The 20,647-nt window shown below is 50.6% G+C and overlaps 1 protein-coding gene across 6 annotated transcripts in view; it reads left to right on the forward strand.

Annotated features, from left to right (window-relative positions):
• The first annotated feature begins 1,212 nt into the window (after positions 1 to 1,212).
• The window catches only part of LTBP1 (latent transforming growth factor beta binding protein 1), a 340,385-nt gene continuing 320,950 nt past the window's right edge, over positions 1,213 to 20,647 (forward strand). For all 6 annotated transcript variants that reach the window (XM_079791755.1, XM_079791759.1, XM_079791762.1 and 3 more), the window contains exons 1-2: positions 1,213 to 2,133; positions 3,118 to 3,188. In XM_079791755.1, coding sequence (XP_079647881.1) covers positions 1,637 to 2,133; positions 3,118 to 3,188 — 568 coding nt within the window. In that variant the 5' untranslated portion in view covers positions 1,213 to 1,636. The remainder of the gene's footprint in view (positions 2,134 to 3,117; positions 3,189 to 20,647) is intronic.

The raw sequence follows: 20,647 nt of genomic DNA on the forward strand, positions 1-20,647 counted from the left end.
AGCTGCCCTGTGGTCTTACAGCTAATTCACTGCAGCGTGAGCACTGCACGCAGGTCTCTCCCTCCAGCACAAGGCTGCTATTCTGGGACAGTGGCTCTCAGGGAGTGTTCTCACATGAAACTGGTGTTTAAGCAGATGGACGGAGGCCCTTTCCCGCCAAATCAAATACTGGAGGTCTTCCTTCAATGCATGGAAAAAATAGATTAGTGGATTAAGTTTCTTCAATTTAAAAATTATTTCCATTAATTCTTTTTGAGCCACTGTCACCTGCTACCAATTGTCTACTAGCAGGCAGACAACACAACATTAAGCCACAGATAAATATGAACAAGAATAACCAAAGCTTTAGAAACTATTGTTCTTAGTTAGATGGCTTTTTTAAAAAGACTGCTATAACCTCGGGTTTTCTATTGCATTCATGTAATAAACTGAGTAGTCCTGCTGGAGACATCGTTTTCAATTCAAATGCCAGAAGTAAATATGCCATTATGTCATGGTTTTCCCTAGAGAGCACTATGACCCCTGTTGACTCTGTACTCTGGAACATTCTGCATCTCCCCTAATGTGATTGTGGGGCACTGCTAGTGAGCGATTCTTTCCTTTCCGATAGAGCCCCAGGGAAGTGATCTGACTTTAAAAAGTATTAATAATGGCTTGGGGCTGTCATGAATCCTAAACTTAGTATTTCCATCCTAAAAGGCCTTTCCACAGAGTGCAGGGCTGCCTTGGGGGGAGTTTGCGTTGCGGGCTTCCCTGCCTCCGCGGGCGCCCCCTGCTGCTCTTGCCGTGCTCTTGCAGGGCCAAGTGCGGAGCCGGGTACCAGAAGCTGCGGACCCAGAGCCCGGCGCGCGGAGCTCGCTGTCCCACAGCCAGGGAGACGCTCTCGGATCGGCAGATAGGCGCACCCCGAGCAGTCCTTTCCGGGGCCCTATCTGGCATTTCAGTCCAATCCCCGCAGCAAGTATCCGAGCCAACACCCCTAAGAAAAATGCCTGGGAATGCCTTCCAAACCATATCAAAGCACCCCAGTGGGGCGCCCCGAAGGCCAGACCGTCCAGGGACTTTGAGGAGTCCTTTGTCCTTCCCCAGGACCCGGGAGGGGGACCCCGGCCGGGCCAACGCACCGGAGCGACCGGCGTGGATGTGGAGGGTGCGGCGTTCTGGGGCTCCTCGCACGCGTTCCCCAATTAGGGCTTGCTGCCTGACGTCACGTCTGCCGGAGATTGGCTGCTCAGGTCTGACACGGGCTCCACGGCCGGAGGAACTTTTTAAACACTTTGCAGCGGGGCTGCCGCCGAGCGTCCCGCGCTCACGCCCGCCCTCGCCCACCCTCGCCGACTCCCCGCACCGCGGCTCGGCCGGGGACCCTCACCTTGCGCAGCCCGCCGCCCTCGCCCCTCCCCGCCCGGGCTCCCCGCTCCCCACCCCCACGCCCACCCCTCCTCTCCGCCGCTCTCCGCTGGGGTCTGGGGCTGCTCAGGCGCCCGCAGAACTTCCTCTCCCGTACCCGAGTGGTGCCTCCTCCCGCCCGGCCCGGGCTCTCCGCAGCTCTCGGGGGAGCTGAGCGTGTGCAGGCGGCCGCACCGGGCGAGCCGCGCGGCTGGGGGCGGGGGTCGGGGTGCCGGCTGGGGCCGCGATGGCGGGGGCCTGGCTCAGGTGGGGGCTGCTGCTCTGGGCAGGGCTGCTCGCGACGTCCGCACACGGCCGGGTACGGAGGATCACGTACGTGGTGCGCCCGGGCCCCGGCCTGGCTGCGGGCGCCTTGCCCCTGGGCGGGCCCCCGCTCCCGCGGACCTTCAACGTCGCGCTCAACGCCAGGTACAGCCGCAGCTCCGCGGGCGCAGGAGCCCCCAGCCGCGCCTCCCCGGGGGTCCCCTCCGAGCGGACTCGGCGCACGAGCCAGCCCGGCGGCGCGGCCCTGCAGGGGCTCCAGCCGCCGCCACCACCGCCGCCGCCGGAGCCGGCGCGTCCCGGGGGCTCCGGCGGGCAGCTCCACCCCAAGCCCGGCGGGCACCCGGCGGCAGTCCCGTTCGCCAAACAAGGCAGGCCAGCCGTGCGAGCCAAAGTGTCGCAGGAGACGCAGAGCGGCGGGGGCTCGAGGCTCAAGGTTCAGCAGAAGCAGCAGCTGCAGGGGTAAGCCCACACCCCGCCCGGCCTCCCTCCGCGCGCGCCGCCCCCGCCGGACCGGACCGGGGTCAGGGCCACTCGGGGCGGCGTGCACGGTGGGTCCGCTTTCTGCCCAGGAGCGGGAGCGCGGCGGGGAGAGTGAGTGGAGGGCGGGGAACCAGGGACCCGGACCCAGATCAACCCCAGTGCATTGTTACCGAGCTGCCGATAAACACAAAAGGCATATCTGCCCGGGGCGTAACCTCGTGTGCGAGAACCCAGCTACTCCTAGAGGTTGGGCGTCAACATGAAGTCACTACAACTTGATCCCTCAGCATCAGTTCAACTTCTTGCAACACAGTTTTAATATTTTTCTCTCGCTAATGAAAAAAAGAAAAAAGTTTTGGTTCCTGTTCTGTAGTCTAGAAGTGATCAGCATCCTAGAAATTCTGGGCTTGGATCTTTCTGCACCTGTGTCTTAGCACCGACAGAAGGTTCTGTTGCAAAGTTTCTGTGATTGGGGGGCCTCTTAAACCTTCTCCCAGCTCCCCTCGCCATTCATCACAGATTGGGGTGGGTGGGGGAAACTGGTTTCGATTATTTGGCGTTTTTTCTTCAAGGGTGGTTCCAAGCGTTGTGATCTCACCCCTCCTGGTTTGGACACTTTTCTCTAAAGCTCGGGTGCAGTTTAAAATGTGGGTGCAGATAACATGCAAAATACCTTTGGCTCTACTTTGGGGGTTGAGGAAACCGCGTATTTGGACCTCCTTGTCTCCTGTCTAGCCCTAGGGCATGCTGGCTTCCTGGTTCTCCCACCCTTTCCTGATACTAGGTCCTTACCCTTCTAACTGGGCATCTTTGGGTCAGGCATCCTGGACACCCGTGAGGACTCTCTGGAAGCCAGAGGAATATGGAAGCAGGATGCTGGGCTTGTGGGAACCCCCTAGAAGGTTGGGTTCTCTGGAAGAGAGTGCTGAAACCGCCCGACTCAGGAGTCTTGCTTTGTTTCAGGGTCAATGTCTGTGGAGGGCAGTGCTGCCACGGCTGGAGTAAGGCCCCTGGCTCCCAGAGGTGCACCAAACGTAAGTCTCCATGCTCACAGCGGCCCTGCCCGGTAGGCGGAGTGGGGCTGTTCTCACTGGGCGATCCGACGGGGGCCACGTGGAAGGGGCCGGTGCTGTCCTGGATACGTTGGTGTCTGGAGTACAATCCACCCCATCATCTGCAGCCTTTGTTACCACCTGGGAAGGCCTGGGCCCTGGTAACGTTGGTATCAATGCCTGCAGCAGACTGTTGTCCAGAACCACGCAGCCAAGACTCCTCTGCACCCAGCTCGGGTGTTAATCACTCGGTCACACCTGTGATTCAGGAGTTAAGCAAAAAATTCCTGGTGGAGGATGTGCCATGTGGCAGGTGCAATACAATTAATTGAGACATGGATGTCAACAAGTGAAAAACATTCCTTAACATGATGGCAGGAGGGGAATGGGAAGTAGAGGGCCCCATTTTAGAATAAAACAATAGTAGTTTAAAAAAAACAACATTTTTTTTTTATTGATTTCAGAGAGGAAGGGAGAGGGAGAGAGAGAGAGAAACATCAGTGATGAGAGAGAATTGTTGATCAGCTGCCTCCTGCACCCCCCACACTGGGGATTGAGCCCACAACCTGGGCATGTGCCCTGACCAGGAATCGAACCATGACCTTCTGGTTCATAGGCCAACGCTCAACCACTGAGCCACACCAGCTGGGCAAAGCATCAGTGCTTTTTAAAGCTTTCTGAAAACAGCAACCAGAATCCTTGAGGCCTGGCTGTTTGACGGGCGGGGTTTCCTGCAGTTAATACTCATGCTTAGCAGTTCTGTAGATGAATAGATTAAGGATGCATTTAGATCTGGAAATATTTCCCCTATGCATCATAAAGTTAAGGATTAAGGTGAAGCATGTTTTGAGGCTCCTCTTGACCAGTTGCGTCTGTCTCGTGTTCATTGGAAATAGAGAAATTTTACTTCCACTCAGAAAAAGTTAAGCGTTCTTGGGTATTCTCTACAGAGCGCTTGAGCCATAACCATGTGGACTGGAATCGTCCAAAGTTTCAGCTGCTTATTAGTATTCAGCGTAACAAGTCAGATTTAGCAGTTTGTCTTGTGTATGGTTTGGATTTTAAAACACTGGTGGATGAGATTTTAAACATCCTAGTACAGTCATCCTGGTGAACTTGTTTGTTGAAAAATGCCTTCAGTCCTTGAAAGTAACAAGAGGACTTGGGCACGGTGGCTTTAATTTTGTAAAAGGGAGTGTTCAGGTGGGTTAGGGTTTGGCTGTGATCAAGGAGCAGTGGCAGATGTGAACTCACTTATTGACCTTAAACCACTAGATCAGAAATGCTCAGGGTTGTAGGCATTTGAGATTAGGTCATAACTTGTCACTTCTTAGATTGCACTTAACAATAGTGCACCAGTATTTTCCTGAATTTACAGTTGCTCAGGTCAAATTACACACCCTTTACTCCCTTCAGTAACTCCTGCTCAAAACCTGATGTGACGTGGTTGCCTAAAAAACGGAGACAACCCATCCATGAGAGCACCATGGTGGTGGGATATTAGTGTGTAAAGATGAAAAATACAGAGCAGGATTTTAGAGACGATGGGTGGGTGCCGCTTGCTGCCGGTTGGAGAGAATACATCAAGGCTTTGAGACATTTGCTTGGCAAATGTTGCAATTAAGTGCCCTCTCTGAAAAGAAGTAGTCCCCCGTTCTCAGGTTGTCTGAGGATTCGGGGACCTAAAGACATTCTAGAAGACCCAAAGATGCTCTAGAAGGAGAACATCCAGATCTTGAGGAATCGCCACACGGCTTTCTGCTTCCCCAGGTGAGAGAGGAAAGGGCATGTGAGTGCCTAGGTTTAGCGGGGTGTGTCTCTGAGAAGCTAGGGTTGAACAGTTCCTGCAGGGTTCCAGAGGAAGTCACTCCACTAATGTGGTACCCCAAAACCAACAGCAAATGCTTCTGGCTGCCGGCCCACGTTATCCTTCCGGATCCTGGAATGGAGCCCTTGGGTAGCGCTGGGATCTCAGCAATGCAACATCACTTTCCCTCAAAAGATGATCCTTCCCGCCCAACCTGACAAATTAACTCAGGCCCAACTGCTAGGAACCTAAACCACAAGTCCTCTCAGCAATAATTGTCTTTAAAAATGATCTTGGGGTAGGTCAGTGCTCAATCCAAAGTGATGTATCTACTAGATCCGTGGTCTGCAAACTGCGGCTCGCGAGCCACATGCGGCTCTTTGGCCCCTTGAGTGTGGCTCTTCCACAAAATACCACGGCCTGGGCGAGTCTATTTTGAAGAAGTGGTGTTAGAAGAAGTTTAAGTTTAAAAAATTTGGCTCTCAAAAGAAATTTCAGTCGTTGTACTATTGATATTTGGCTCTGTTGACTAATGAGTTTGCCGACCACTGTACTAGATGGATCTGTTTCACCCGGGGACTTGCCTTGTGTGTGTGTCGCATAGCCGGCAAGATGAAGGAGCCTTTTGCTTTCAGATGGGACAGCGGGGGTGACCACTGATGCTGGAAACTTGTGTCCACGGCTGAGCAGTGTGACGCTAGGAAAAACCCTTGGTTTTGAAGAAGACTGAGTTCAGAACCTCAAGCCTTCACTAGCTGTGTGGCCTTGGGGAACTCATTTGACCTCTCTAACCCAGTTTCCCAGCCTGAAATGACTGCCCCAAACGTGCCTGCTTTGTAGGATTATTGCAGGTATGAAGGTGAAAGAGGATGGATGTGAAAACCTTGATGAGACCAGAAGGATTCTCTGAGTTTCTTATTGGATCAGCCAAGTCAATCCTGTCTCATGTCTCTCTGACTTGGTTCTCTCTCTTCATTCCCTGTGTGAGTTTCCCAGCACTCGCCCTTGTCATGGTTTTCTTTTTAAAGTGATTTAGGGTTGGGGGGATGAGTAAATTGGGACCATGAGTATCAAGTTCTGGAGATCCAATGCCCAGCAATGTGACAATAGTTGACAATACTGTGGAGTAGACCTGGAATTTGTTCAGAGGGTACGTCTTAAAGAGTCCTCACCACAAAACAGACATGCTAAGTATGTGAGGTGATGGGTATGTTAATTAGCTTAATTGTAGTGATTATTTCACAACATACCAAAACAATGGCATACACCTTAAATATATACATTTTTTATTAGTCAATTATACCTCAAAAAAGATGAAGAAAAAGAAAAGGAAAAAGAACAAAAGAAAAAGCCAGTCATTCCCGTTCTTTTCTGGCTTTGATTAGCAAGAAAAAAGAAAGAAAGCACTTTGGGTTGTTCTGCCCCCCAGAACGATTTATTTTGAAAGAACTCTAAAAGAGATTATATGTGTGTCTAGGTCTCCTGTGCACAAGCTTGCCGAGAGGAAAACACTCCCCTGAGGTATTCATAAACTGAATGGAAAAAATCCTGACACCAGTTTTTGTGACTCTAACCACTTCAGTGAATACTAGTGGCATTGAGATTGCAACAGAAATTGACTTGTGGTCTCCTTCCTCTCTCATTTATTATGCTGAGATTGAACAGGTTCACTTGGGTATGATTTATTACACTTAAAATACAACACACACACACACACACACACACACACACACACACACACACACACCAAAAATCCCAATGGCATGCCTACATGAAGTTCCTCCTTAATAGAGCAATCATAAAACGCGCATGCTCATTCATTGGTATCACCCAGGATGCCTCCTCCTTGTCACTGTATTTTGAGGATAATGGAAAGGCCTCAGTTAAAGAATTCCAGGTCAGATCCAATGGATGCAAAAAGTATTTCTGCCTCAGAGATTGGATGTGTTTATGTTGTTTCCTTTGCTTCATCCAGTGAAGAGAATAAGGTGCCCCTTCCGGGCAGCCTGGGTCGTTTTTAGTTGATTGAAACTGAATTTAAATGGACCACAGGCAACTGCTTCTAAAGACTGAAGACTTAGTGACCCTTCAGTCTCCGATCAGAGAGAGAGATGTGACCCAAGCAGGCGCAGGCCCACAGGGGCAGGGAATGGGTGTGCGCACCCACAGAGGTGGTCCCGGGGGTTACAGCTGCCCAGCCTCTCCGTAGGGACGCCCGACTGCATGTTAATGGTGGCGTCCCCGACGCCCTTTGTGTGTGGAGCTCCGGAAGTTGAAATCGCTGCACCAGACACGGCGTTCTAGTTATTAATAGGAAGTGACTGCTGATAATGGTATCAGTTTTGGGTAAAAGAGATAGTGCCAGATTTTTCCTCTTTCCAGAGCGTTACCATTTCGAGGAGGGCTTTGTAGCTTAGAAACTCTGTCTTTTGAGTGGGGCATTCATGTTTTTGCCTCTTCCCTTTTTTTTCATTTTTTCCCCCTCTGTCCAAACGGAACCCACCGCCTATAAGGGTTCTTTCCATTTGTTTGTCCCCCTTTCAGGGTAAATGTGGGCCAGAGAGAGAGACATTGCCAGTGGGCTTGGCTTTAAAGAGAAGACTGGACGTGGGACTGGACACCACAAAGAATAAAGGGGAGACGAGGGTGAGGCCGGGCTGGCAGGATGAGGGGGGCGGAAGGGGGAAGGTGGCGGAGGGCCCGGCACATGGCAGGCCCCTCGGCAAAGGCATGGATGGTTCTTTCATTTACTTAACGGAGATCTGTTTCGCTTTTTACCATGTGCCACATTCTATGAATAGAGGAGAAACGCAGCCAGCTGTGGGGAGGACAGGGTCTGTTTTTACTCACTTAACTCGTGCACAGCAACTGACTTGTTCTCTCCTCAGCGAGAAATAGAAAGATCGATATTCCATTGCTTTTCCATTGGCATTCGGCCCACGCTGCTTTGGAAAAAGGAAACCCACACCTAGACGCGCTCCTTCTTTATATGCAGAGGGGACAGAGGTACGTGTCCGCTCGGTGCTCAGCGATGCTGCAGCCGATGGCATCGGCCGGGAGGGTGCGATGCGGCCGGGTTCCCGGTGACCGAGGGGACTTGCAGGCTGTCTCCTGGCCCTTTTGGCTCAGGCTTGTGCTAGCTGAGCTCGGGAGCCAGGCCCAGAGCGATTACACATTTTTCGTGCGCCTGCTACGGCCATCGACGGCCCCGCGTTGCCCGTCGATCTGCAGTGAGGTTTGCCATGGCAACTGCTGGGAGGGCTGCCCCGGCCCCAGTGCTGGGAGCCGGGTGGGAGGCCCGGCTGCAGAGTCTGGTCCCGCTGCACAGACAGCCTGGCGAAGGGAGAGGGACCCAGAGGTCAAGTTCACCCTGGGTCAAATATGTGTTCTCCACGCTAGTTAAAACAAACATTTAGGAGCCGTAAATTCTGTGTTGTGATAGTGCTTAAACCTTCGTAGGGAAGCCCTCCCCCGGCCCCGGGGCCGCCTGGACACACCGCCGCTCGCCCGGCCTGGCCTGCTAGTCAACGTTTCTCTGCCCAGTGAGCCCCGGGCCCTTAGGAAGCCTGACTTGGGCAACCACAGGAGCTTGCTGTTTTGGACCCTGTCATTTGTTGTCTTGGATATTCCAAACATACTCAGACATGTTTGGGAGCCCGAATGAAATTTTCCTAAAAATGCGGAGTTCGCTTCCAAGGCCTTCCTAGCAGTGGACTGGGTGACCCGGAGTGCTAGGGCCATGTCTCCGCGCTGTCAGCATCCACCAGCCGGGGCGAGAGCATAGACGGAGGGGGCCCTGATGGGGTGAGGGTGGCTTGTGCCTTGCTTTCCGGAGCACTGAGAGCATTTTCTTCCTCTGCACACGCCATGGGGGTCGGTGAGGCAGGCATGACTTATCACCCCCTTTCCAAAGAGGAGGCAGAGCTCACACCCCACCCCAGGCCTTGTGGCTCTTGGTTCCTGGTTCTTTCCACCGCCCTCGCCTGCCTGGACGTCTAGTGCTGCCATATTCTCCCTTGAGGTCTTGGTCTTCTTTTTTTGTTAAATATATTTTATTGATTTTTTACAGAGAGGAAGGGAGAGGGATAGAGAGTTAGAAACATCGATGAGAGAGAAACATCGATCAGCTGCCTCCTGCACACCCCCCACTGGGGGATATGCCCGCAACCAAGGTACATGCCCTTGACCGGAATCGAACCTGGGACCCTTTAGTCCACAGGCCGATGCTCTATCCACTGAGCCAAACCAGTTAGGGCTGGGTCTTGGTCTTCTTAGCTCTCCATCTGGACAGCCCTGGCTTGGATTGGCTTTCACTGCCTCAGTTTCCTTTGTGATCTCCCAAGCTGTGTGACTTAGAGGCCTACCATAGCAGAGTGCCACGGCCTGGTGCTTAGAACAGCAGACATTCAACTGTCTCTGAGTTCTGGAGGCTAGAAGTCCAAAATCAAGGTGTCAACAGGGTGGGTTCCTCCTGAGGCTGTGAGGGAGGGATCTGCTCCAGGCCTCTCTTCTTGTAGGAGACTGTTTTCTTCCTGTGTCTCTTTACATCATCCTCCCTCTGTGTGTTTATCTCTGTGTCCACATTTCCCCTTTTCTATAAAGACACCAGTCATATTGAATTAGGGTTCCTTCTAATGACCTCATTTTAACCGGATCACCTCTGTAAAGATCCTGTGTCCAAATAAGGCTCAACTAAGGTCACTTACTGAGGTACCGGGCGTCAGGACTCCAACATACCTTTCTTTTTTGAGGGCACAATTCAACTCCTAACATAAGCCCCTAGATGCTGTGCACATGGACTTGAGAGGTGGGGTACTTGGAGGTAGGTCATCGCTGGGGCGCTTGGCAATTCCCCAGCAGCAGCCCACGGACGGGGGTGCGCAGGCTCGGGGGGCCCCTCCCACACAGGCTGCGGCTGTGGACTCGCTCGGCTTCTTCCCCAACACAGGGGCTCTGGCTGCGCTGGCGGGGACCTGGCCACCTTGATTTTGGTTATGACTCTGGCCATGTGACTTGGTCTGTTTTAGGAGGTTCTAGAGGGGTGGACCTTCACCGTGAATGAGGCGCTGGTCGTTGCAGGCGTTGGTTCAAGTGCTGTATGGAATCAGAGTCTCGGGGGCTCTCCACAAGCACCCAGGTGACGCTGACGAGGGTGGCCCCCATTTTGAGAAGCTGATTCAGTAGGAACCCTCTGCTGGGCAATATTTAGGACCCTTCGTTTGGGAATTTAAGGGCCAAGCCCAACACTTAACGCCTCAGAAACTTCTCAAGGCCGGGGTCCTCTGAATATCAGTTCAGCTCACTTTGGAATAGTAGACACGAAGATTGCAGCGTATCAGGTTATTTCCTCCAGTTTTTCTTTAGTTAGCTGAGTGTATGATAAATATGTTTTTACAAGAGTTGGAAAATTTCAAAATTGTTAGTGATAGGTATGAGCTTACATAAAATGGCTTTTAAAAAAGGTTGAAATGCTTTGGAACACACTGAGTGGTTTTTTTCCGCTAAACATTCTATTTTTAATTACAAGATATTTTAAGTCCACAAAACAGAAAATAATAGATCCAACAGGGTCGTGTTTTTGAAAGCTCCCAGAAGAGGTAATTAAGCACAATGATTTATAGATAAGGGAGAGACCATGGGCTTATCTTGCTCTAAATGCGTGTTTTACTAATGAAGTTTCCTGTCTTGTTAGTGGAGAGAAAATAGTCCATAATTGGTTGGTGTGGCACAAATTGGTTGTTTTGGTACTTATGGAAAAAGACATCACAGCTGTATTTATCTGTTTATGCCCATGCGCACCTAGTCATTTGCCTTCCTTATTATGCAGGATTGAACATTTCTGGTAGGCACAGCCCATGGGACTGTGAGACCTGGGGCAAGGCCAGGTGACCCCATTCACAGCACGGGAACAACATGGCCTGTACTGTGATTCAGAGGCTTGTTGGGGTCCCGCATGAAGTAATATAGGAGAGGTTCCCAGCGATATTTGAACTCTCAGGGGCTCCCATTCTGCTTAGGCTCGCCCCCTCCTGGGTGCCCCAGCCTTCCACACACCCCTCTTTGAGTTTCTCAGATCCCCTGGGGAAAAGCATGGTGCTCTCTCCTTGTCTCTCTCTCCCCCCCTCCTCCCCCCCGCCCGCCCCCCCGCCGGGGCACTGATTTCACTCTGACTTGGCTCTGTGAAGGGCTGGACCAGGTGGGAGAGGCACCTGACTCCCCATCAGTGTGGGCCTCCTGGGGAGCAGCATTTTCTTTGTGTCATTTTAAGTATCCGGGCTCCTTGCCACGGTCCAATGGGAACTGAATGGACTAAAATCGAATTGAACGAGCACGTCTGATTCTGTTGTGTTGTAAACACTGTCCCCTAAATCCTACGTGAAGAATTCTCCTTCCTTCGTTGACCTCACCTTTTGGCAGTCATTTCCACGCGGTTTTCTTTCCCCCCTTTTCTCTGGGTGGCTATCCCTGCCCAGCAGACACTGCGGTTCTGACAGCTTCTCAAGGGCGCAGCACCTTATTCTCTTTCCTCCTGCTCCTTCTCTGAAGGCTGCCCTGGCATGGCCCACGCTTTGAGACAACTTTTCCTTTCTTCCTGCCAATTTTAGAATCTCTCTGCTCAACATCATCTGATAGAGATTTGGGACGAAGTAAAATGAATGTGGTATGATTCCCCCCCCTGTAATTTTAGATCCCCAAATACTGCTCTTGGCCAACTACACCATTCCCTGTGGCTTTTCCACTCCACCACATTTGAGTAATATTGTTGGCAGGGATGTAAGTAAACAGTTTGCGAAATGTTGTGTTTTGTAAATTGAGGAGATGGATGGGCTGGTTTTTGAATACGTGCCTTCGGTCCTGCTGGGCCCCGGGCAAGATGGATTTGGTGGATGGATGCGAAGACCAATTGAAGGGAGGCGTTGCTATCCACAGTTGATGTGGTCAGCTTTTCTGAACGGGTGAAATCAGTTATTCAGAAGAGAGGACACAGTGGCTGGAGGGGAACCTTCAGAGGTGTTTTGGGAATAAATGAAGGGAGGGAGGAGAGAAAATGTAACTAGTAAAAAGCCACTGGAGGAAAATAAGGAAGTAAAATAAGGAAAATACAATAATAAGGCTCTTTTGTCTTTATACACTTAAAAATGTCTGTATTTCTTGTAGGGTTACCAAACAATTCCAATCTCACTTGCAGTTTTTCAGGAACTTAATTTTATCATCGTTACTATAAATTAAAAGTAGCCCTAACCAGTTTGGCTCAGTGGATAGAGCGTTGGCCTGCGGACTCAAGGGTCCCAGGTTCGATTCCTGTCAAGGGCATGTACCTTGGTTGTGGGCACATCCCCAGTAGGGGGTGTGCAGGAGGCAGCTGATTGATGTTTCTCTCTCATCGATGTTTCTAACTCTCCCTCACCCTTCCTCTCTGTAAAGAATCAATAAAATATATTTTAAAAAAAGTAGAGTCTCCAGCCTTTCACCCATATGTATTTTATTTTGACACCACATCAAATGGCAAGTTAGTAATGAAAATCTTCAAAGTAAATTTCGTGGTAAAAGCTGTTTAAACCAGCTAAGACATACCACCTCACCTTAATGAATTATTGGCTACATTGATTCAAGAGTGGGGCACTTTTCTGCCTTTGCCATTAACTGGGAAGTTTCAAGCAGCTCAACTAATGAATTCTTCTGAGACATTTCAAAACCTAAATAAAATGGACGGGCGAGCACCATTCATTACTCAGCCTCATTCAAGTAATTCTTGTGGCTATCAGGCATGCACGTCTTCTTCTCTCCTAACACTTTCACATCGTGTCACAGTCTGTGTGTGTGTGTGTGTGTGTGTGTGTGTGTGTGTGTGTGTGTGTGTTTGGTGTCCCAGCTTGCATGTGAGCTCTGTGCGAGTGGGGTGTACACTCAGCCATCTTTTACCCTCAGTATCTGGCAAGTGCACATAGACTTGATGGAATGAATGGATGGATGGATGGGTTTATTTGCTGCATTTTCACTGAGCACCTGTGTACCAGGTACAGGCACACGGAGGTGTTAAGCACTGAAGAAAATAAAGCAGGTGATAGGTTAGAGAGGACTGGGGCTGGAGGAGGGCATGGCCAGGGACGGTCTCTGTAGGGAAGGGACATGAGACCTGTGTGATACGAAGGGGTCTGGAGGAAGAGTCTTTTAGGCCAGGAGGAAAGCTAGCACAAAGGCCCGGGGTGGAAACGGGTCCCGTGCAGGGGCCAGGAGTGAGTATTACTGGTTTGCAGGTAGGACTGGAGTATTAGAAGGGAGACAGGGCAGGGCCCCTAGTCAGTCTTGTAGGTCCGTGGTCGGCAAACTGCGGCTCGCGAGCCACATGTGGCTCTTTGGCCCCTTGAGTGTGGCTCTTCCACAAAATACCACGGCCTGGGCGAGTCTATTTTGAAGAAGTGGCGTTAGAAGACGTTTAAGTTTAAAAAACTTGGCTCTCAAAAGAAATTTTAATCATTGTACTGTTGATATTTGGCTCTTTTGACTAATGAGTTTGCCGACCACTGTTGTAGGTGCTATAAGGCCATAAATAAGACAATAAAGGGGACTTGGAAATGCAAGTGGATTTATGATGAAGGAATTGGTATTTTTCAGCACTTCTTTGGAGGCCTGGAAAAAAGAATGTTTTAAATAGAAAATTCATTCAATCACTTTTATTGCTATTTTTTATGGATGAGAAAAACTCCATATAGAACAGTAAAGAGCTCAGGACCACAACAAATTATTGTCCTAGTCTGACCACCTGGGTTGTGCCCTGACTGCCAGCCTAGCCCTTTGCTGATTGGACCCCCTTCCCCCACCCACACCCCCAAACCCCCAAGCCCCTGTGGAGCTCTGGCAGAGAGGGGACACTCTCACCAGGGTCCCAGACCAGACTCAGGGTGAAAACTTGAGGGTGAAGAAAAGAAAAGTCTCTGGTCACAGCTGTGTTAAAAAGGCAGATTGTGGGGGATCCTCACATGGCACTAAATGCACAATGCAATATTTAACCCTTTAAAACCCGAAGAGGACAGTCCCACTCTGGTCACCACAGAAAATTCACAGAGAGCCGTTAGAACGTGTTAAAGTGAGAGTGCAGAAGTTGTGGGATACATTTGAATGCTGTAACACCCCCGCACCCCCCCATCCCCCGCACCCCACAGTCTCATTTACAGATGGTGGGTGAGCCCGAGGGCTGGGCTCCTTGGCAGCCACTCGCCATCTCCGGGCGATTCTGTTCTGTGTGTGTGACGGGGTCCCCATTGGCTAACCTCCCATGTTGTAGTAAATATTAAATAAAATGTGGTTCATGAGAAAGCTCCCCCCAAAGTGCCATATAAGCACAGGGTGATGTTACTGGTGCAGTATTTCTGTCTGTTTCGTGAGCGTTTTTCAGTTTGTGAAAATTTTCTCTTACGTGTTGGCTGTTTGGTCTTGAACCATAGACCCCTTCGCGTGTGTCCGTGGGATGGCGAGGATTACAGATCTCGTGTCTCAGGTCTTTACTGACTGTCCTGTTCACCGATGGGTTATGGTTTCTTGGGGCACCTTCTGGAAGTGGGTTTGAAAATAAGCAAAAACACCTAAATCTCCCTTTAGGCCCCCCCCCCCCCCCCCCATGCCTCCACTGCGATTTGTATCATTCTCCTAAAAGTAGAGTGCAGGCAAAGACGAGAAACTGTTTTTCTAGAGAGATCTGTTTCTTATAGCGGGTGTGAAACGGTTAAGTGAGACCAGAGTATTTTAGTAACCGGAGGTGAAATAATACAGATTATTAGTAAATTAAAGGCAGGGACCCTGCTTTTGTTTTCCATTTTGTCCACCAGAAAGTTGGCCTGCACAGCAGTTCTGGGCATACAATAGACCCTCAGTAGGTTTTCTTGGTTCATAAGCATTACAAGCCACTGCTGTGTCTGAGGGAGAGACCAGCTGAAATTCATTTGAATCAGCGGACCGAGATCATGTCGTTAACCAGTTCCCTTTGTTATGAGAGAATGAATATTAGCAAACCCTCCCGTGGAACAGCTTTTAACGCTCAGCTTTGACTGTTAAAATGGCCCATTTTGTCCTATAACGCAGACTGCTTTAACGGCATTTCACAGACCTCGCGGTTCTCCAGGTGTGGTCCTTGGGCCAGGGGCTCGTTAGAAATGCACATTCCTGGGCCCGAGCTTAGACCTCCCGAGTCAGAAACTGGGCCCGGGCCCAGCACTCTGTTGTAACAAGCCCTCTAGGGGCAGCTGGAGTTTGAGAAGTGCTGCTCTGGCCCAGTCCATCTCCTCTCTTTTCACCCCCCGCCCCTTGTTCCTGTGTAGAGGGAAGCAGGGTGCAGGGAAATGGGTTCCTTTGGGCTCCAAGCCTTGGGGGCTAGAAGCTAAGCTTTCTCCCCCTTCCCGATGGGACGGGGCGGTTCTGCAGTCTCCGATGGGAACCTCGTATTCTGAGCAGGTGCAGCGTGCCTGTCACCGCCCTTCGCATTTGGCACGCTCACCGAGGGGACCCGAGAAGCCATTCTGCCGCCCAGTGAAGGTGAGTCTTGTATCTTTGGGCCTTCCTCGTCCTCTTCTGTCCTTTCACCTGGAAGATGCTCAGATCACACTTCTTCAGATTCATGAAAGCTGCAGGTGTCCAGGTGTGGTGCTCAGACCTCCTGCGCGTCAAGAGCCCCGCTGGGGGATGGGTAACAAATGCAGGCTGTGGGGCCCCACCCAGACCTACCGGACTGGAACCCCAGGGGTGCCCCACGACCCTCGTTTTCACAAGCAGCCAGCTGACCCATCCACCCTGAAGCTGCGGGCCCCGGGGTTAAACTGGGTTACCAGAATCAGAGATGCCAAAGGCGAGGAAGGATGGGAAAGGTCTTACAAAGTTAATAAAAGCAACGGGAGCGAGTGTGACATGTTGTGGTAGAGGCAGGTGCCATTGCTCGTTTCCAAAACACTTCCAAAGTGAGATGAAGAGCAAGCCCTGGTCCAGAACATGCCCTCCGCGTAGGCAGGAGCGGGGCTTTCTCATGCGGAGATGAGGAAGTTCAGACCCGGGGACGAGGCAGCGCTGCTCGCCGTGCTTGGGGTCCTGCTGACTCAGTCCTGGGCGTCGCGGGAGGAATGCATCCAGTGTTTGGAAGTGGCCCAGCGAAGAATTTCGGCAATGACACACACTTTCATTAGCTGCGTACTGAGGCAAAGAATGGCTCGTGCTAAGACGAGGAGGCTTGGTAGAAAGAGCTGAAGGAGTTTGTTTGCTTATTCTGTGAAATAGACTATTTTCCCCATTATGTATCTTTTTTTTACCTGAGTACTGAAGAAGTATTAGGTCTTTAAAAAATGCCTATTCCTCTCCAATTAGAAAGAATTTTTTTTTTTTGGGGGGGAGCTTATTTAAATAACCAGTTATTGTGTTACTACGTATACCTTGGTAAAAGTAAATATTGTTTATTTTTCCCCAATGTAAGTAAACAGCAATTTCCAAATGGCTGCATGTTATAATTTTTTTAATCCTCACCTGAGGATTGTTTTTATTGAGTTTTAGAGAGAGGAAGAGAGAGAGAGAGACATTGATTGGTTGCCTCCTGTATACTCCCCAACTGAGAATTGAACCCACAACCTAGGTATGTGCCCTGACCTGGAATTGAACCCACAACCTTTTGGTGCATGAGACAACACTTTAACAAACCGAGCCAGCCGGCCAGGGCTGCATTTTACTTTGAGGAAGCCTCCAGATGTTTAAATACCACGTAGACAAGGCTACAGTCTTAGACAGTGGTGCTCAAATGTGAGGAAATGCTTTACAGAACTTTAGTTCTCACTCATTCAGGCAGTGTGGGCAAACACTTAGGAAAATGCTACCGTTTTTATAGCTGGGTTATCTATGTGTGTGTCATCTCAATTCCCTAACTTTTGATGAGGTGCCGGCTCTGTAGAAGGCACCTTGCTGTGGGCCAAGAAGACGATTAAGGCGCCGCTCTGTGGAGCTGACAGCCCCCCTGTTTCTGAAGGAAGGACATAGCTCATCGGAGGCTTTCTGAGGTGGTTTCTGCTAGCAATTGCAGGTGCAAAAGGTTCTTTAAAAAATTTACTGATTTCAGAGAGGAAGGGAGAGGGAGAGATAGAAACATCAATGATGAGAGAGAATCATTGATCCTCTGCCTCCTGCATGTCCCACACTGTGGATCGAGCCTGCAACCCTGGTATGTCTCCTGACTAGGAATCGAACTGTGACCTCCTGGTTCATAGGTCAACGCTCAACCACTAAGCCACGCCGGTCAGGTGCAAAAAGGTTCCTTTTATTTCTCCTGTGCCTACTACATGGTACAACCTCTCAATAAGTATTTTTTGAATCAATGAATGAATGAATCTTTCCTGTCTTTCTGACCTTGTTGGGTCAATAAGTTGAGTCTTGGAAACAGAAGGTTGACGTTGAATCGTCTACTAGTATATATTTATGAGGGAAATTCAGACTCGGCAGCCGGCAGAGGATCAGCTGCGGCTCTTAAGATGATGTTGGAGAGGAGATAGATTGACTGAGGATAACGCAGAGGCAGCCAGGGCCGGGTGGAGCGGGTGTCCATGCGGTGTGGTGGGAGAGGGGTGGACCCCGAGTCTGTGTTAGGCAGGATGCTTTGGTGGTAAGTGAAGGAGACACAGACTGGCTAAAGAAAAAGAGGCTGTTTATTGCCAGATGTCTGGGAGGCCTCAGGTTTATGCTGGCTTCAGGCCTCGCTGGACCTAGGGGGTCGAATGGTCATGTCAGCACCACATTGGCTGCATAATGGGCAAGGCTCAGTGCAAAACGAAACTGTGGGAGCCTTTGTTAAGAAACGTTAATCTAGCAGTAGGTTAAGGGTGAGCTACTGTGAATTTCCAAGGATGAATAATGACCACCAAGTGTACGTCCTGCGTCTTACCATTTGGGAGCTGCTTTATTGACCCGATGCTCATTGCGCCCACCGATAGCCTGTGCACGTGCAGCTGACAGGTGGTCCAGCCAATTAGCTCACGGTCTCTCGTGTCTGCTGTGTACTGTCGTGAGCGCTGGGCATTCTTCGGGACGGGAGCTCTTCTAGAACATACATTTCATGCTCAGGTTTCAACCCCGTGATGAATATTTATATGGAGACAAAGTATAGGGTTACTTTTTAGTGTGATTTCAGTAACTTTTCTATAAAGTTCTCATGAAGTTCCACTTAAAAAATTTCACTTAGAAACACACGGAGTGCGTTTCCCAAAGCTTAACCCTGTTGGGTTGGAGCCCTGTTATTCTTTACTGTTTTTTGCTTATATTGTTTACATGAAGACTGATCTGGGTCATCGACCACATGTTCTCGAATTGGGGTGCTTTTCATACAGGCTTCTTAGGTACCCTTTCGGATGGGTGTTCTAGAGACTGTTGAAGGAATACGTGTCGGGGAGTGATCCGCAGGTGACCTTGACTGATTCACAGCACCGCAAGGCAGAGCTGCGTGTGGAGAAAGTTCGAGGTTTCATTAGTCATTTTTATGACTCAGTGTGGTATCATGATGCTGCCTGTCTGTGCAGCCTTTTCATCTTGGTGGGAGACAGACGGATAAGCTTTTGGGTGACACATACTAAAAGGTGCACCTAAGAGTTTTCTGGGAAGAATTTTTCACCACGTGAACTGCGTCGAGGCTGTCGAATGCCCCCTTCCCTCTCGGAGAGCACCGGCCTTTGCTCATCTCTCACAGCCACAAAGGTGTACTTTCTCAGATTCTCATGGCGACCACCTCTGTCTCAGAGGAGGAGCTGGTTTTTGAAAGTGTGATGACAAAGTCGTGGCTTGAAAAGAAGACAGTGCTGACTTTCTTTTGCTTGAATGTTACTCATTTTGCTTTTTATCTCGTATCACAGAACTTCTTGCTAAAAGTTACCAAACAAAATATGATCTCAGCTTAGCTTATCTCTTCTTTTTTAGTATTTTCCCACATAAATACCTGCAACTACAGAGGATGTAAGCCAACATAATTTAAAAAAAATACATTTTTATTGACTTCAGAGAGAGGAAGGGAGAGGGAAAGAGAGATGAGAGGGCATCATTGATAGGCTGCCTCTTGCACGCCCCCTACTGGGGATCATGTGCCCTAACTGGGAATGGAACCCTGACCTCCTGGTTCGTAGGTCAATGCTCAACCAGGCTGCTTCTTTGATTTTTTATTGTTGCCCAAGTTCAGGGTTACATGATACGTTAATGCCTGTCTGCGTGACATGGGGTGAGGTTTCAGGGAACTGATTGTAGGCGTTGTAACATGACAGAACATGCCTGTCATCCTCAGTGGGTGTCCTGACAATGGGAAGCTGACGGCTTAGAACCCTAATTGCAAAGGATCCGGGAATTCAGTCATTTAATCTAGCCACCCCGCCCTCATTCCAGCCCAGGAATCCTCCAGGCACCTCTGCCACTGGCCACTTAGACTGTACTTGAATCCTTGTAGAGACAGGGAGCTCACTCCTTCATGACCAGCCCCGTTCTTCCATACACAACGGTAAATGTGAAAAATAAAATCGTTGTTGAGCGTAAACGTGCTCCCTTGTAACACCCATTCATTTGCTAGTGTTGTTAGTTTCTACGTGAAGATGACAAAGAGAGCCCTCGTGCACACAGGCATTTCTTAGAATATTGGTAGAGGTGGGATGATGACGTATACTTTCTGACTCTTGTGTTTTCTCGGCGAGCTCCTCCTTGATAGCCTCTCACCACATCGCCTCGTTCACCAAGTGTTTGTTGCATCTCAGGCCTGTGCAAGGCACTCTCCTCAGTGCTGGGTGGAAGGCGTGGGGACACAGAGATCTGTTGGCTCCTGCCACGCAGGCATGTGCTGCGGTGGGAAGTGGATCGGAAAAGCGCCCAGATTGATACAAGAGGGAAACCGAGTGCTGCCGGCGCGCCAAAGAGAGAGCTTGATACCAGACTCGGCTGCATTAGGCAAGCGGGGGGCAGGGCCCGAGGGAGCTGAGGCAGGTGGGATGTTTTGCAGGGTGAGTCTGGGAGAAGGGCATTTGGGGCAGACAGATGGATGGACAAAAGCCTCAGGGTGGGAAGCATTGAGTCGTATCCTCAAGGCTGGGGTCTGATTTGCTCAGCCTCCAGGATGCTTGTAGAGGAGGGGACGGAGGCAGGCGGAGCCAAGAGCTGGGAGAGGCCTGGTTCCCTGCCTCAGTTACGTGCCCAGCACCATCACCATGCCACTGCGAGAGCTGAGACCTGGATTGGAACCCAGGTATGGTCACGGAGCCTCCGCATCTCAGGCCAGACATGATCCGTGCGCGCGGGGAGGACTGCAGGACTGTCTGTGAGCCCAGCGGAGGCGTGGGGAGTGGCAGGGTCCCTGCGCTGGCTAGGCTCAGGGGAGCGGGGTGCCCCCCAGCAGACCCTGTGTGGGCTACAGGGCACTTTGCAGAGGAAGCCTTGCTCAGGGCAGACAGAAGATGAAATGCCGGGGCGGCAGTGGGGATGGGGAAGGGGACAGGGATGTTTACCTGGGAGGTAGGATCAGATCTGATGTTTTGAGCGGGAGGAAGAGAGATAGCCCTCAGGCTTCTGTGGAGGAAGGAAGGCAGGCAGGCGGGGGGGGGGGGGGGGGGGGGTGAGTCTGGGGAGGGGCACCTTGAGGTGGAGG

The sequence above is a fragment of the Cnephaeus nilssonii genome (assembly GCF_951640355.1).
Source record: "Cnephaeus nilssonii genome assembly, chromosome: 15".
NCBI classification, from domain to species: Eukaryota; Metazoa; Chordata; class Mammalia; order Chiroptera; family Vespertilionidae; genus Cnephaeus; species Cnephaeus nilssonii.